At 37.6% G+C, this 18528-nt stretch overlaps 1 protein-coding gene across 1 annotated transcript in view; it reads right to left on the reverse strand.

The window, feature by feature from the left end:
* The window catches only part of CUNH8orf34 (chromosome unknown C8orf34 homolog), a 105703-nt gene that overhangs the window by 15971 nt on the left and 71204 nt on the right, over nt 1-18528 (reverse strand). Inside the window, exons 10-11 of the mRNA XM_044424208.1 lie at nt 16287-16360; nt 4188-4308 (exon numbers count right to left, since the gene is read on the reverse strand). Coding sequence (XP_044280143.1) covers nt 4188-4308; nt 16287-16360 — 195 coding nt within the window. The remainder of the gene's footprint in view (nt 1-4187; nt 4309-16286; nt 16361-18528) is intronic.

Raw genomic sequence — 18528 nt, forward strand, 5'->3', positions numbered from 1 at the left:
TCTATGTTTCTGCACTCTGGGATGACCGAGAAGCAATTCTGGCCTTCTTCTTTGTGACATCAAGTACTATCATATCTTCACTCAAGTCTTCCCTTCTCAAGGCTAAACATGCCCAGTTCTTTCAGTCTCTCGTTACAGGGCTTCATTTCCAGTCCCTGGATCATCCTTGTTGCCCTTTGTTGTAAACTGCCTTCCCCTGTAAGCTTTCCTCCCCTGAACCTTTGTCTGCATCTTTCTTAAACCGTGATGCCCAAATCTGGATACATTCCTCCGGATGAGGTCTAACAGGTGCAAGATCAGTGAAAAGTAATAGCTAATATTAATGTAAATGTATTAGCATTTTTCTTCAACAGAACCTAGATAACAATTGTACATGGTATAGTGACAAAGATAGAAAAGGCCGAAGGTACCCAATAACCATGGTGAGAGCTAGCTGCTAATGCCATGCTGGCTCTCTGTGGCATCACCTACATTATATGGGCATGTTTAAATAGTAACAGTGGTCCACCCCATAGTAACAGCCTGAATGAGATAATGACTAAAGACCAATCAGAAAACGGGGCTGATTTCTTCTAAAGGGGCTTCTATATCACTGTTAATGAAAAGCAAAAACTATAGCTTCCTATAAACTTAAACCAAATCTGAGGTTTAGCAGTGTAGAATGCATTGTTTAAAGCAGGGGTCTCAAACTCAACTTACCTGGGAGCTGCCGGAAGTAGAGTCTGGGTGAGGCAGGGCTGTATCAAGTATTCCACCACTGCGGTGGTGGTGGGCCGCTCATCCCACGTCACTCCCGGAGGCCGACCCGGGTGCCACTGGCACTTTGAAGGCCGCAGGGCCCCTCCCCCGTGCCCACCCGTCCCGGCAATTGGCCCGCAGGCCGCGAGTTTGAGACCCCTGGTTTAAAGACATCTCACAGTTCAATGTCACCATGCAACTTGGATTACTTGTGTACGTGATCTGGAATTATCCTTCTGGAAGCACAATGGCTCTGTATCTTTGATCCAAAGTTCTGATCTCTGGAAAAGAAGTGGATGGGTCCTCTTGAGGCAGCAGGAGAGGCTAGATTATTTTCTAGTCCTTCATAGTTCTATGATTGTTCATAAAGGGCAGAAAGGTGAATACACTGTTCACTATTTATGGTGAACTCCTGATTCCAGATGAAGTAATAGAGGCTATTGTCATTTAATATAGTCAGCCTTATTTCAAGGGACTGCTGAGCAATGTATATTAGAGCAAGATGTTCAACATTTAAATGTTACTGTTGAACAGTGTGATGAATGTACATATTTAGCAAAATTTCAGAGGACTTAATTTCTGAGCTAGCCAATATTTTGTTATCAGAAAGTCCTCTAATAGTGATTACTGCACACTGACTAAGTGAATGTCACTGATTTAATAAAACATAGAAATGGGGGAATGGTTTCTTTAACATTAAAAATAATCTAATTGAAAGAATGACATCATTAAACAAGATACTTTCAGTTTAATGTTATAATGACTTTTCTTGCATTAAGTTTTTTTTAAATCAATACACATCACTTTGGAATGTGTAAAATACCTGTTTAAATCCCTTGGATTAATAGATAACTGTAAAGATGCCATAACTTAAACCAAATGTGGAATGAATTCTCTTGCAATTAAATTAACTGTTTTTGTTTTTGTTTTAATGACTGGGTTCATTGACTTATCTTCAGTGAATAAAGCTTCAGTAAAGCTTATAGGTAATATTTATATCTCAATAAGATTTTTATAAGCATCATAATTTTGCCCTACATTCAGTTATCTGAAAAAAAACGGATTGGTTTCACTGATAAACAAAGCATTTAAATCACTTCTCCACAGCTAATTTAAAGATTTTCCACTACAAATTTATTTACATTTATTTAACAACAAATGTATGTTCCAATTAATATAGAACATCAATTGTTCTCAATTTTTAAAAAATCAAAAAACATTCTAACACTTTTCACCTGAAGAAAAACTTGGCACATGTATTATTTTAAGAAAAAATCAATTAGTGCTATTTGAATGGAAATAAATGCAACCAGCATGATAAAGTCGCAATCTTACTAACTCGAGCAATATGAAGCAGGTCCATATATAAGAAATTGGGAGTTTGCAGGGATACTTTCTGGATATTTTATGCCAGTTGCTACAGAATTTTGGTGGGGTTGTTGCACTTATGGAATATGGGCAGCTTATGGATTCCCATGGGCAGCTGGTTGGCATCCATTCCAGTATGCTGGATTTTATGCACAATTGGTCTGATCCAACATGTCCACACTGCTTTCTGATGTTATATTGCCAGCACTGAGGTTGGGTGAAAAGAAAACTGAGTGGGTCTAGAAAGTCATGAACAAGAAACCTAACAAATTTGCAATGATGGTAGCCAGGCTTGCCTACCTCAAATGTGCTTTTACTTAAGAGGAAGCTGAATGGACCCAGACCTATCCCGGCAAGCTCAGTAGTTTCCTCCTCAGGAAAGGCACCCAGTCTAGCATCCATTACAACAGGTTGAGTCCTTCTGCCACAAGTGTGCGAGTGCACACACACAAATGTATCAAAACATGTCAGTTAATGCTTCAGTTAATTAACCAGTTCTGATAAATTTATTGTACTTTAACACATTGTTGTGAATTGCTCAGAGAGCTTCAGCTATTGGGTGCCATAGAAATCAATAGAAAGCTTAGAAATTAATAGAAAAAATCATGTATCAGTGTGACATGGCTCAATTTGAGTAAGGAAAAAGAAAAGAAATATTAGTACTTGAAATACAAGATTATCACTATCTCATTTGTATTTTGGAAGGGAGAAAATGAATGATAACATGCATTTTATTTCCCAAGAACCAGGTGAAAAATGCTTAGAGCTTAAAAACTGGACTTGGATGGTACTCCCCTTCAAGCTGACTAAATTAGTATTGTAGAAATACATATTGCCTTTCTTCCTTGATACAAAGATTAGTCTAAGCGGCATAGGACAGGAGGCCCCAGTGTGGCACCTCAGGGACCTTCAATAGCACCTGCAATGTACTCCATTCCCTGCCTCTTCAGGGAATTTTTAATTTTAAAAATTTTGAAAACATTTAGGGTGTGTGATTCTTCTTCCTGTGTCTCAACCTGCAACTGATCTGCTGTTGAAAGGGCATGAAGAAAGGCAAGAGTTATTTTCTAGACCCACAGGAGCAATTTTGTGGTGGCACCCACAGCTGTTTTTCTTCCAGATGTGCTCAGTGTTCCAAAAATGTTGGGACATCTGGCATATGGGCTGCTATGACTAGTCAAGTTTGAATTACAGTGATCACAAATGTGTGGTTGGCTACACAAGTAGCATCGCAATTAAAGTATCACCAGCATTGACAAGGAAGCATATATGTTCTACAAGCTCTGACAGTGCTACAGCTAATATAACTGGTAATGTAGATTTTTGTGTATTTTCTTGCTACAGAACAAGATAGGAATCCTGGTCAGAATGTATGAACTTGCATGTTTGAATATACTGGGGTTTTGTTTACAGCAATAATCTTAGCAAGTTCACAAACAGGAACTACCCTTAAAAACATCCCAAGAATAATTTAAATAAAATACTTAACTACATTCTCCAACTACTTCTAATAAGGAGAATATTTATTTCAACATGTTTTCGCCCCATACAAGAAGCATCCCTAAATTCATGTTTAGCAGTTTTATGTTGTTGAAACTAAGGACATGGAATTATGAACAATTCTCTTCTGAAACTTTGTATCAAGTAAACTTAAGGCAAAACAAAAAACTACTGTCTTTCAATGACAATTTGGGTTGAATTCTTTCATGGCCCTTCCATGGTGACAATTTTGCCTAGCTAATTACACCAAGATTAAGCAGCTAAAGATTACTCTTCAGAATGCTGATATAAAAATGGATAGAATAGTATTTCATTCAAACACTGGATTTTCTGGAGTAATTTGGAAAGATTTATGCAGTTCTGGCTAACAGCAATAACAGTTCAGACACTTAAATGTTAGAGTTATGGAAGTTGTCCAGATATATCTGATTACCATACATTGTATAGCTTCCATATTTGTTTTAAAATGAATATTCTTATTATATTGATGAAGTACTGCAAAGGTAAATTTTTAGTAAATGCTTCTTATCATATTCCTTTATCTTTTAGCAAATGGTGGGCTCTTATGCCATGATACTTACCAGCAAGGTGTTTTTCCATGGTTTGAAGTTCCTTAGCAGCCAATGAATCCTTTAATAGTTTCTGGCTTCGGGAGTCTCCAATTCTGGAACCCATAATGTCCAGGTCCCAAACAGGTTGACTCTGGCATGATTAAAAAACAAGGGTGAATAGTAAAATGTTTCTGTATACTGTCACATTGATAAAAATCGAAAAATCTTACATAGCACATTCTTTCAGTCAATTAACTAAAGGCTGGTACTGCTTACCTATATATATATAGTTGAACAAACTGGGGCAACATAATGGATCAAAAATCTGAAATGATTTCTACCTCGTGTGATCTTATTGACTTCAATGAGTGTGCATTCAGTTTAAGTCAACATCAAGCTGTCTTCAGCATCTATATAATTCATCACCTCTGGGGACAAAACAGCATTTCAAATGCAGACAGAACAACTCATGACACCATTTCTGCATTTTGGAAGGGCTGTTGGCAAGGAAAAAGCTTGCTCTGTTGTTTGGCTATTGAACACTGTGGTGTTCAGAATTACTTATAGACATTGGAATCCAGCCAACTGACTTTAAAAGTTGTCTTTAAAAATAAGAAACCATGAAGTAAACTTGGTAGTTGCTTCATATGTTCAGCACAGATAACAAAAAACATATGACCAGATATGGAAGAATATGCTTATGAAAACAATGAGCATGATGGTTAATTTTAAAATTAGCTATTTTTGAACACAAGTAGTATTTCAACCCTCGTAGAAAAGTAATCAAGCACTACTTGCCTATTAATTTTAAAATCTTAAAAATAGGTACCTTGTGACTTAATGGGGAGTAAGGTTATTGCACTTAATCAGATCTGTTTCTGAATGAAAGTGCATCAAATCAGGCTGCACTCAACAGCTTTAAAGGAGCAAATATGATTCAACCACTGAACTATTAATATATTTTCTGTTTATAAGACAACAGATGAACATAATGCCATGTAATTACATAATCCCATTATTTTTACTCTTCTGAATAATGTACTCTTTCTTTGTTGTTGTTGTTGTTAGTAGCAAATAGACTGCTATGTTTATGAAAAAACAAAACTCAACTGTGTAGCTCTGCATTATTATGAAAAAGAAAAGCTGGCTGAATTTAAATATCACATCCATCAATTTTATAAAAGCTACTCAAAGATTTTATCTGGCATATTTCCTTAGTGAGAATAAGGAACTGACTTTGCAAAATGTGTTCCCACAGCAGAATCAGTTTAATTTTCAAAATCAGTTTTGTTCCACCCTGGTATTCTAACTCTGTACACTCCATTTATTAAATTGCATAAATGAAATAGCTGCAGAGGGAAAATGTATTTCAGGCACAGATTCTTAACTCTACAAAGAGATATTGCCACAATAATTTCAGGTGTGCAACTAGTTCTACTGACACTTGGTGAAAGAGCAACATACCCCAATGAATACTCATGGGAAATGATGCACATTCCCAGGCCCCTTCTCTCAGAAAGCACAGCTACATCCCAGAAGTAATGCCACATTAATTTCCCAGACAAACACTTTGCACAGGAGAGGAAAAATAAATGGCTCCTGCCTTTGTTTTCAATCTATCAAACAGGAAGTATATGGCACTTCCTTTTCTTTGCAAATTACTTGGCCAAGAGCAGCCTTCTCCAATCTGGTGCCTGCCAGCTGTTTTGGACAACAAATCTGATAAACCACAGCCAGCCAGCAAAGCCCAGGCTAGAGAGGATTTGAGGACTATTCTGACAGGCAATTAAAAAAAAAACTACCTTTGCACCTTCCATTTCTTGTTCCCTCGGAAGAAACACAAATAAGTCATGACTGCCAGGAGCTTAAGAGGGACAAAGCAACAGTAGCCAATTGTATCTCAAACCCAACCTGCCACTTAATGAGCCTGAAGTCAACTATGAACATCAAGTATTCAGCAAAATGAGCAACATCGTATTGTTTGTAATTATTCAACTTCCTGCAATGATGTACTAGCACTGGCATTTGTAAAACCAAGACCTGCTTGATTCCAATATTTGCAGGCATGCCATCTCCATGACGTTACTGACCAAAAAACAGAAGCCAAAACCAATCTGTGTTGAGTAGACACAGACATGGAATTTGGAGTTTGACACTGTCTTGAGAGACTTTGGAGAGGGGGACATGCAAAGCAGGAATTACCTACAACATAACCAAATGATATCAAGGACTAAGATCTGGTTAGCAAGATGCCAAAGTGTATCAAAAATACTCAGCTGCAGTGAGTTGTTTTCGTCCAGATCTGACAGAGTTTCTGCTGGATGCCTTCTTTTTCAGTCACCCTGAGAAACCATGGTTTGTTTCAGGATTATTGGTACTCATGGTAGCTTGTCATGTTGTCCAAACCCAACAAGGTAATTTTTATGATGGGTTGCTGGGAACAGCTAGAGAGTTTCCTGGTTAGAGCAGCAAAAACTTTGCAATCTGGTTCATGCAGTCTACAGCTTCCGTTGTCGGTGACCACAACTCCACTAATTCTCAAATGGCACCATGGAAGGACTATCACTAATTTGCCATTGCTTTTTAAAAATAATTTGCTATTTTGGGAGTAAAGAGATGAGGGTCTTTTTACCCATCCAGTTTTTGCAAGGCTATAGATCTAACTGTCTGATGCATGGTCTTCCCTAGCTATGCATGTTCATCTGTCAGCAAGCACCAAACAAAAGAAAAATACAAAAGAAGTGTACCAAAGTAGGGCAGCCAAAGACAAGAATATCTGCCATTTGGCAATATAATATTCTCATGTTTAAGTGTTGAATGGACACCTGTCAGCGTCCTCTTCCCTTCCAACAGTTCTCAAAGTCTTTAGTAAGGGAGTTGTTTGCTCGCTCCATTTCATGATCGCGTCTTGGAGCAGATACATACGTGACACATATTTCTTTTCTATTTATGCCCAGACTCTAAATTTGTACAAACTTCCCATCCATTTATTTCCTGGCTTCTATATTTGCATAAGAAGCAAATGGGGGAAGAGAATTTGCACAACTCTGAAAAGTAACTGAGTAAAGATGGAAAGGCCAATAACTTTCCTTTCTGGGCTTGCTGGAGACTCAGAAGGGAGAAGACAATGACAAGTGTCAGTTCAGCATTTGAGAGCAAAACAATTACATTGCTAAGCAGGAGATCTTGTCCATCCCTCTTTAGGACTTATTTTATCCCCCACCCGCCTTTCAATGCTGTTTGACAGCTGAAACATACAAGACATTTGACAAAAATGCACAAATGGAACAATTGATTCTGTGCTCTTGTGTACTTGAGAGACATGATGGAATTAATACATTTATGTTCTTTTTTTAAAAGATAGCAGATTAAGGAAGTGCTCTGAAGAAGGATAGTGACGGAAGCCAGAAGGAGACCAGGACAAGGATAGTGCAATGGATCCTAGGATATGTGCCAAAGCCAGCTAAAAGACTAAAGCACAATGTGGGGAGAATAAGCCATAGCAAATCCAAACATTTATCAGGAGTATTGTCCATCGAACAACCCATGCTAGCTTACTTGCAGAGTGGCTCAACATAACCCAAAGAATAAGAATTAAGTTATTGGATGCTTTTTTTCCTTAACTGAGCTGAATCTAAGAATCTGAAGGTCAAGGCTACTGGGAGACTGGCTATACATTAAACAGCAGATACTTAAGTGCTACATGTGTCTATTTTTCACACTTGCCATGTAATTTCCAAGGTGTAACTCACATATCATATCACCCCAGCAGTGAGATAATAAATAATGTAACTGTACTTCCTGTACAAACACCTTTCCGTATGACACCAGAAGCAGAGGAGCAGATGTATAACTCAGTCGTGAATCTGTTCTTTGCTATCAGCAAAGTGTCAAGACTGCTGACTGCAGCCTCTCCAGAGACTAGTTGAGAGAGAGAGAGATTTTGTGAGGAGCACACAGTTCTCTCTATGTGTATTTCTATCTTCTAAGCTACCTACTACAGCAGCAGGTGTCTTTTGCCACCTGAGTTCTCAGTGTAACTAGAAATGCTAATCACAAGACTGACATTTTTGTTTGGTTTCCCTTCTTTGTATTGCAGATATTTAATCAAGTTGAATTCAAAACAGGTAGGCAAGACAGTGCAGAGACAAATGGGTGCCTAGCCACTAAAATTCTGACTCCATAGTGACATCTGGTGGGGAAAAAGAGGTCCCCCTGCTACCGTTTGCAATATTGTTGATGCTTCCTTATCAGTCAGTGAATTCAATTTTATAATGAAAATGAAGATTTTCATTAACCCTAACACTAACCCTAAAAAGTGAAAATCCAGAAATATTAATATGCTAAGTAATGCCATTTTGAAGGAATCTGGCCAGCCAAGAGAGATACTGGTCAGTGAAAAATTTCAATGGAAAGATTCCATACCTTTCAGATACTGTTCTGTTTCTGCCTGGCAATGTTGGTACAAATATAATTATGCATCCCATGTAGCCAACAAACATTTCTTGCTCAAGACTCTGGATGCACTGGCTCATAATGCTAAAGCTGAAAAAACATTTCTTAGGCTTATAATCAGTTTGCCAAATGCTCATGCACAACTGAAAACTTTTTGATCAAGGAACAGCTACAGTAAACTGTTATTAGTCTGTTTTCTCATTCATGCTCAATGTCTGAATGAGCCAGTACAATAGCTCATTAGCACTTAACAATTCTACATGATGCACTTGCATTATAAACAAACAATATAACAATAATGGGAAATTGCACTGTGTGAGTTAAACTAATATGAATGAAAATCAGTTCAGTAGCAGATGACTAGAAGTAGCCTTGTTCAAATTGGAATTTGGTCTTACTTGGAATAGTAATTTGGTACACAAGCTAACTTTTTCCATGTTGTCATAAAGGAGTCCTTGTAATTATTACACACAAGAATTCCTATGAAATATACTTGCTTCTTACCTATAAATGATATAATTTTGTGTTTGAACGTCACTCATCTGTTTATATATATATATGGGTATATATGTTTCAAGAAAAAAAATATAGCAGGACCCCCATTTCTGGTGTTTCAGTTACAACATTTTCATTTAACCATGGTTGACCACAGTCCTAAAGAGAGGTCATAAAGTGCCAAACAGAGGTTGTAAATTGTTTCCTTTAAATGAAAATTCTCAATTTAATAGGGAAAGAAAAAATTATATGCTGAGATTGCTAAGGTATATGGTAAGAATGAATCTTCTATTTGTGAAATTGTGAAAAAATGTATATGTACTATACAGTATATAGTGTTCATTCTTATAAATGGATTCAGGCATTTGTGGGGGCTTCGAACCTTTCCCCACTGATGCAGGGGTCCTGCTGTGTACATCAATGTTAACATGGAGGGCGTCTTCTAGACCTATGTTCTACTGACTGCTAAATAAGCCTGAAGTCCTTAGAAAAAGGGGGTGCGGCAGCAGTGAGTCCTCCTGGGTTGCCCTGTGCCTTGTAACCAACCCTGTCCATCCATCCGTCCGTCCGTCCGTCCATCTATCTACCTATCGCATTGTTATACTGCTCAGTAGCCATAGCTCCAGGGTGGTTCAAAGAATAAAAAATTAAATGGTTAAAGCAGAGTATAAACAAAAGTAAAAACCAGAGGAAGAACTAGCAGCAGTACAAAGAGTTAAAATACAATGCAGGGTTTAATTTAAAACAGACTGAAGCTAACATTTATGAGAAAAGAAGAATTCTTCATTTTGCAATGAAAAGAGTACAATGTAGGTGCCAGGTTAGCCTCTCTGGGAAGTTCATTCCATAGCTGGGGTGCTGCTTCTCAATAGTCACCCACCTGACTTCCTTTTGCTCCTTCAGAAGGATGCTGGTTATGATCTTAGGGGCCAGGAAGGTATATATGGAAGGTATATATACCTGAATGATCCTTCAGGTAGTCCTTTGGGTAATACCAGAACTTTCAATATCAGCACCTGGACATGGACTGGTTGCCAGAGCAGATGGTAAAGTACTGACCTAATATGATTGTGCTGGACAGTCCCTAATAACCATCTTACTGCCTTGTTTTGAACCAGCTGCTACTTCTGGACAGTTTTCAAAGGCTGTCATGCCTGAAGCCCTGACAGAGACAGCACCTCAGGAGGAGGTCTTGTGCTTGGGACCCTGTATCCAAAAGCCAACCCCACAACCTAGCTTGGTGGCTGAGCAGATAGCTGCACCTCCCCGACTCCCTGCCCACTGAGCAAACACCCAAGCCCACATCAAAGCAAGAGAGCCCCGAGGGAAAAGACACTACGAGTTCTACTCAGAAGGAGTCAGAGCGGGCTGTCCCTCCTCCTACTGACGCTGAACATCCTGAACATGACACAGGAGACGCAGGGGGCGTAATAGACTTTTCTCTAGCGACCAATCGTAGAATTCTTAGAAGATACGAGCAAAGGCAGAGCTTGTTACGTCAGAGGGAAGAAAGGCATGACCAGGACGGCTAGTCCCAGGTGGGCTCGGGGAGAGACACCATTAGAGGATTAACATCTGCATTCCAAAGACCTCAACAGAAGAGCTTATCTATAGAGTTGTACATCTTGTAGACAAGTAGCAATAAAGGACTTTAGTTTTATTGCTCGTGAACATGTGGGTTGTTTACATGTTGAGCTGCACCTCAACAAAGGCAGACTCACATATAGGCTGATAAGGGCTGCTCTGTGCCACAGAATCTACCTGTCCTTCTACAGAGATTGCTAGATCCAGGAGCACCCCTAAGCTATCAACCTCATTCTTCAGGAGAATGTGGTCTCCTACAGAACAGGTTAACTATCACTTGTCCAGGTAGATGAACCATTTATTAACAGTTCCTCTTCCTTATCTGTATCGATCCTTTTCTGTATCAGTTTCTTAGCCCAGTCTATTACTGTGCCCAGGCACTGATACAGAACAGCCATCTCAAGAGAGATAGAGCTGGGTGTCATCTGCATATCGATGACACCTTGATCCACAACTCCAAATTATCTCCCTGGTGGTTCATGTATGCTTAGACAGAAAATACTCATAAAACCTCCAGCATCCCCCAGCCAGAATGCTGGGAATTGTAGGGTTTTTATTTTGCCTAAATACGCACAGAATTATGCCCTTTGTTTATTTATCTTTGATGTTATACTCTGTATATGAATGGCATTTGCCAACGAAGTGTTATACATTTTTCAAACAAAAGAGATTAAAACATCTTTGTCAATATTACTTTTGGACCACACTTACCTAACATTGAACTGAGGCAAGAGCCCAGCTATCACAGCCATGGAAAACTGTTAAAGCAATAAAGTTAAGAAGCTTTCGCCAGTAGCTGAGGTCAGCCATATGTCAGTGTTTAAAAGTATTTTTGTCCCTTGTCTTCATTATTTTTCACTTACATTGTATTTATTATTGCCTTTACTCAGGTTACTCCAGACAAATTCTTACTGGCATGGACATTTAACAACAGCAAAAAAGCTGAGATTCAATCACTACTTTAACTGGTTCCTTATAGATTTGGAAAAATGTGTGTCCTAATAGCAACATATTAAAAAAAAAAAGCAACTATCTCTTGTGTCTAATTTAAGCAACACATTAGATCATATACATTTGTTGTCATTCCATTTAGAAAAACAACAACAGACATACTTATTAAAAACATGACCTATAAACAATTTAGAGTTTAAAACCTGCAAGATCAATGAAACTCTTCAAAGGAAAAGGACTCTGCACAAGTAACAGCTTAAGAAAAATCCAATCCCTAACAGACTCAGCATGTCTAAGGGCAAATTGAATGATACCGTCCTCGACCACTCATGTAAGTCCTCCCTTAATCAAAATATTTCCACTTGTTTTCATAGTTCCACACTGCAACACATGCTAGCAGTTGTTAAATACCGGCTAGATGTCCCGTTTCCTGAATACCCAACATGAATTTGGGCCTAACAAACTAGGAATCCGGGTGTGGGATTCTGGTTGTGGGGAAGCAGAAAGGGTGCCCCAACTTATCTAGTGAGCCCCCTATTTTATCTGATTTTTCAGATATTAGATTTGCTCTCCCAGGTTTACCTGACGTAGAAAAACACTTCTAGATTGGTAAAAGTACTTTTAAATGGGAGTGGCCTCCTGATCTGATTATAGTATAATCCTATCACCTGCCCACTATGAATTGTGGTGGCTGGAGCTGATATGAGTTTGACTCCAGCACTACTCTTGTTGCATTCACCTGAGAGTACGCTGTCTAAACCTTGCAAGCCTGGTTTTGCTGCTTCCTGGAGATAGGTAGAGAGGAGCTCTAATGGAAGAGGCAAGAGGCAATGTGCAAAAGAGCTAGATACACTGGTGCCGGTTAGTATATTAAGTAATGTAGGTGCAATAAAGTTAGGCATACCAATGATGATACTGGGAGTAATACTACTTAATACAATAGATGCAGTGAGATTCCAGATGAGGTCAGTCTGCTAAGATCTGGCACGGAAAACCAGCACCATTTTGAGAAGTAGATTCTGACCCCTTTGGAAATGTTGATGCTCTGCAGGCACACCTATACACAGATGCTTGCAGGGCTAGAGTCAAGAGTAGACCCATTTGGAAATCTGCTGAGGGCCCACAAATCCCTGCAGAATTGACTGACAAGTGTCCCCTGGCCTTTTCTCCCTTTCACCACTGCAGTCAGCTTGTCTTCCTGACTCTTATTTTTGGCCTGGTAACAGTGGTAGGAAGAAAGATGAAGAGCGGATGCCAGTGCTTCCTTCCTCATTGACCCTCTCTGTCAAGCAAGTAACTGCATGCAATGATCAGAAAGAGAATGAGAACAAACAGCAGCTGGTGACAATGGGAGCAAGAAAGTGAACTCAGTAAGGGATGAGACCCAGGAGGGCATCTCACCCAAGGGCCCTCAATAACCTGGAGCCAGCACTGCTTGTCCTTAGCAAACATTTTTGCAACTAAGTGTTTCTAATATTTCTTGTAAAGAACAAAAAAAGGTTTGCACAGAAATTTCACAGATATTTTATCCTAAGAAACAGATTTCATGATGGATTTATAGATGTAGCACCAGAACCCTTTGATTTTCCATTTCCTAGACAAGGGCAATGGAAAGCTCATAATGGCTGGTTGCTGACTGAATATATACAAAAAACCAGGGAACCACAACTAAAAGACACCAAGATTAAACACATTTCAATTGAGTTAATTGCAGTAAAACTTAGAGATTATTAAACAATGAATGCCACCTTCCAGAATAATTAATTTGGTGGATTGGATTTTTTTTTTACCTTTCCAGATTTCTGTTCTTTAAAGTGCCAGCTTTATGACACAATTCTACAACAAAGAAAAGTATTCATGGGTCTCAAATAAATAGCTGAAGAATTCTCCTCTAATCAAGCTGACCTGGAAATATTTATCATGGCTATCTCAGAATCCTGTGAAATACTTTTCATGATCCTGCAAAATTGTCACTTCCCTTAACCCTGACTGAAGAGATTCTAAGAAGCCTAATTATTATTCAAGAAAAACAACTAATGAAATGTAGTGTTCTGTACATCATTCATTTTCAGAGCTCATCAACTGTTCAGTTCTTTTTGCACCATGATGTGTTCATGCACATGATGTGAGTTACTCAATTTTTAATGTAATCTAAAAATAATAATCTTCCACAGAGCTTTGTTCCAATATTGAGAGCTATTTTTAATCCCTATGTCCAACATCAGGCTCTATTCTACTTCAAATGCCATGTAATTGAAATTTCAGGCTTTCTGCTCTGTATGGCAGGCAGTATACCAGCACATTTTTTTTTACACCAAAAGCAGAGCAAGCTAGTCCTTCACAAACCATGATTCAGAGTTATGCAGGCAGGGAAACCTTCATAAATAATTGACAGAGGCAATATTCTCTGTTTTTAACAAATGTTATTTTGGGGTTGACATTCTAAATGTTTTCTATTTTTTTAACCAAAATTAGCATATGTTCAAATTCAGTATCACTTTTTACAGGTATTATTAGATGCAAATATGCCACATATTCCTCCTTCAAATTCTCATGTAAACTCATCTTTACTACGAAGTCTGTGACTTAAAATTTTAGTCTTTCTTTTTTAAATGAAGTTGATTATTTATATATATTATTTATACACTTTGACAGACCAGATGGGAGACATACTCAAATGTAATTCTAAATGAATTTGCCCAGAATAAGATATCAATGGTGCTGAACTAACTGGAAAAAGTGATCACAGTACTATCAGATTTAATATATATTTAAACTATATATTGATAAAACAGTCCAGCACAGAAATATTTGACTTCAAAAGGACAATTCTCTAAACTGACAGAATTGGTTAAAAAAAAAGGGAAGTAACGAGGAATAAATAGGAAGGATCTGGTTAAAATGAGTCCAGAAGCACCATCAAAATGCTTGGAGATTAAACAAACTTGCAACAAAAGATGCTCAGTCTGTGTAGTACTCATTAGACAAGGTAGCATCAAGTCCAAGGAGTCACCAGCATGGTTAATGAGCAATCCATGGGACATCTGGGAAATTACAGTAATTTGGTACACAAGTTAACTTTTTTCATGTTGTCATAAAGAAGGATCCCTTGTAATTTGTATATTTATTGATATATTATCTAAATGTTGCAGGAGAAAACACACACACACACACTCAACAATCCTGTGACAGGTAGAGGAACCATCTGCTAACAGTACCTCTGCCTTGCCTGGATTGACTCAGTTTCTTAGCCCTCACCCAGTCCATTACTGTGCCTGGGCATTGATACAGAACAGCCACTGCCTCACGTGGATTAATATAAAGGAGAGGCAGAGGTGGGTGTCATCTGCATATTGATGACAATTCTGTCCACAACTTCAAATAATCTCCCCAGTGGTCTATGCATGTTCAGACAGAAAACTCATAAAATTCATTCCCAGAATGCTGGAAATTGTAGGATTTTTATTTTGCCTAAAACATGTACAGGATTTGCCCTTAGTTTGTTTAATATATCTTTAATGTTATTACTACTATTAAAGTTTTGCTATATAAAGTTGATTATGGGCTTCCTGGATTTTATTTATGTGGCTCCTGTTATTATCAATTTAAAATATAAACAAACAGGATAGGAACAGCAGCGTTTCACCTGTCTTGCTGGTAAAAGTGTGAGCTTGGGTTGAGAATCTTGAAGTCCATTAGAGCTATGAACAACATACATTACACAAGTAACAAATTCTTTATTTTCTTTCTGTAGCACTCAAAGGAGTATTGCTTTGGATTCAAATGTTGCAGTATACAGCAAAACAACCCTGACTGAGCTGATATAGTTCATGGAAAAAGAATCAAAGGCACTTAGGCTTTTCTCTGATGTTTACATCAGTGACAAAGTTATGCTGTTATTTAACTCATTTTGAGAAATGAATGTCTGAATATTTATTTGAATAAGTTTCTGAAAATCAAGGTAGACCCTAACAAGTACATGATGTGCAATTAAATATTGCTTTTTTGGTCTGAATAAATAATGTTATGGAAAACATTATTTTCACAGAGATCATATCATAGTACTCTCAATAATAGTTAGCAAGCTATGAAATATAGATCTAGTATGAGAAAGAGGTTAACAATATGACAACTATAATGTCACAATGTGTGACATGTCTAACATATAACATTTAAACATATAAGGTAATAACAGGCAACTACAGGTTTTTAAAATCTGACTGATCTCAACTGCAGAGTAAAGGATATGCCCAAATCCTCACCAATTAACTGAATTTAAAAGTGATTTCCTTTGCCTCTCTCTGTATATATATTCAGTTGGAAAAATATGAGCTCTACTAAAATTGAAAGTATCTTTTTATAGCTAAATATATATTGATGCATAGATAAATATGAATATTGAATGGCCTTAATTTTGAAAAAGTTGACTCTAGTGTGTAACTAATTTAATATGATTACTGTTGTAGTCTACTGATGAGGATAAATGTAATGCAGACCTACAGTATATTCTTCAGTTGTATGCCAAGTTTGGCATTTCACTAAATTAACTGGGAATCAGTTCATAAGAAAGTACTGTCTGTTTCATTAGTGTTCTTCAACCTTGTACACTAGTCAAGGCAACACATGTAGGGTTTGTATTCTTACCTGCTCTGTTGTTCGGGCTACATTTTCCAGTTCATCACTGCTTTCCATTGAGATTTCTTCCCCCAGAACTGGTGCTGTACAAAAGATGCAACAAGTAATAAAGTCAACAATCCAGTAAATAAACAACTTTTTACCAATTTGAACACTCCACTGTAGACCTGCAACATCTTGAGGACATCAGAAGCTTTTGCTGATATTTTAAAACTAATCACAGAACTATGGAATTGTGTTAAGTTTTAACTATTTATTTTATTTATTTATTTGGGGCATTTCTATCCCATCCTATACAGAAGTCTCAGTATAGCAGTATAAAACAGTACAGTGGCAGCAGACAAAAATAGAATATTAATATCTAATTTATTATGTTCTATTGTATTTCAATGTATTTTATTGTGTTGTAAGCCGCCCCGAGGCTTCAGCAATGGGCGGCATAGAAATATAATAATAATAATAATAATAATAATAATAATAATAATAAACCAATATTAAAAACCACAATTCTTAAAATACAGGGAAATGCAAAGGATTTTGCTTGACACTGAAATGAATAAAGCATCAAAACCAGGCACCCCATTCTGGAAAGTGGGTTCTAGAGCCAGGACACTTCCACAGAAAATGTCCTTCTCCAGGTTGCCAGTCTCCTGATCTCCTTAGGATCTCAGACAAAGAAGGTTCTCATACAAAGATCTTAGGGGGCAGGCAGGTGGATATGGAAGGAGACACTCCTTAAGATACCCAGGCCCTAAACTGTTCCCTAGCCCTAAACTATGGTTAGTGAACAAAGCCATTATCTTAAATCATAGCTTGATTCTGTGTGTCTGTATTTTTACCGACTGTAATTTCAGAAGCACAAACCTTTGTGGAAGTAATGAGAAGCCCTGTTTCATTTAAAACTAAGTGAAAGCTTCCAATCTATTCTTTGCAGAAGCTCCAGAGGAAGAAAGGAGAAAAGGATGTGTAAGAGTCCTCATTTTGTTCATGCACTAGTAAACCAGACTGCAGGAGTGAGCTACACCTCCCCTTATCATTGACTACTTGTCATGCTGACTTGAAGCCTATCAGAGTTGAAAGTCCAACAACATCTGATAGACCACATACTCCCCACCAGTGTACTAAACTATAGTTGAACATTATGTCTGAAAAGTAGGTGTGATACTTTAATTGCTAATTGCCATCAGTATATGAATCTGAATGTGTGCCCTATTGTAATATTCCTGCTTCCATCCAAAGATGGATTTATGCTTGACATGCCTTTTTAATTGAATCCTATATAAATTAGACAATTTTGAATTGGTACAAATTTATCTGTTGACTGATATAGAAAAGTGATGCATTTTCCATAAAATATTAGATGCTGAAATAGCTTTATGAATTTGAGATTTACTATATCCTAGATGACAACACTTCAAACATTTTAAGGGTGTGATACCTTCTTTATCAGATCACAGTGTATTTACAAAGGGATTTCATCAGGCAAATTTGTTAGGGAAAAGTCATTTTATAAAACCTTTCTTGAATTCTTAAGGAAGTTCCTTTTTCAAACATCATGAAGGTTTGTTACGTACATATTATGTGACAGGGATAATTATAAGATATGCAAAGTTTCTATGTCTCCCCTTACAATCCAAAGGGAAATGGAATTATTATTATCATAAAATATATTATTTGATGATGATGATACAATTTATTATACAAAATGAGGTTCAATATAAAATGCACCTTTTAATCAGATTATATTGCAGGTTTGTAATGGCAAAATAATTGGTTTATTAGTGATGACCTGATGGAGCAATAGAAGTCTATGAATTACTGGCTGGAATCATGCACTCCAGAATCAGTGACCATCCTCACATTTTTTTTAAATGTAGCAAATAACATTTTAATTTAAAATGACATACTGGTTGTGTATGGTACATTAGCAATATTTATGGGGTACTAGAGGTTCAGCAGCAGCATGCCAGTGCCATACAGGGAAAGTTCACAAGGCAAAGCAAGTCATCTTCAAATAATATGCACAGTGTAGTTGGTTCATGGAACAACCTATGGTATGCTGATAGGAGTCAAGCATATTGTGAGTTCTCCTGATGCTGCTGTTGTTCCTCTGGTTCTCCAGCCAGAACCCATGGGTCCAACACAGCAGAACCTATCTTGTCTCTCCTTTCCTGTCCTGATCATGACCCTGTTTCATCTGTCTTTTTATCTATAGGGGAGATATCATATCCCTTTGTCTCTTTGCTTTTCA

This window comes from Varanus komodoensis, unplaced genomic scaffold, assembly GCF_004798865.1.
Source record: "Varanus komodoensis strain SLA01 unplaced genomic scaffold, ASM479886v1 scaffold14_1, whole genome shotgun sequence".
Classification (NCBI taxonomy): domain Eukaryota; kingdom Metazoa; phylum Chordata; class Lepidosauria; order Squamata; family Varanidae; genus Varanus; species Varanus komodoensis.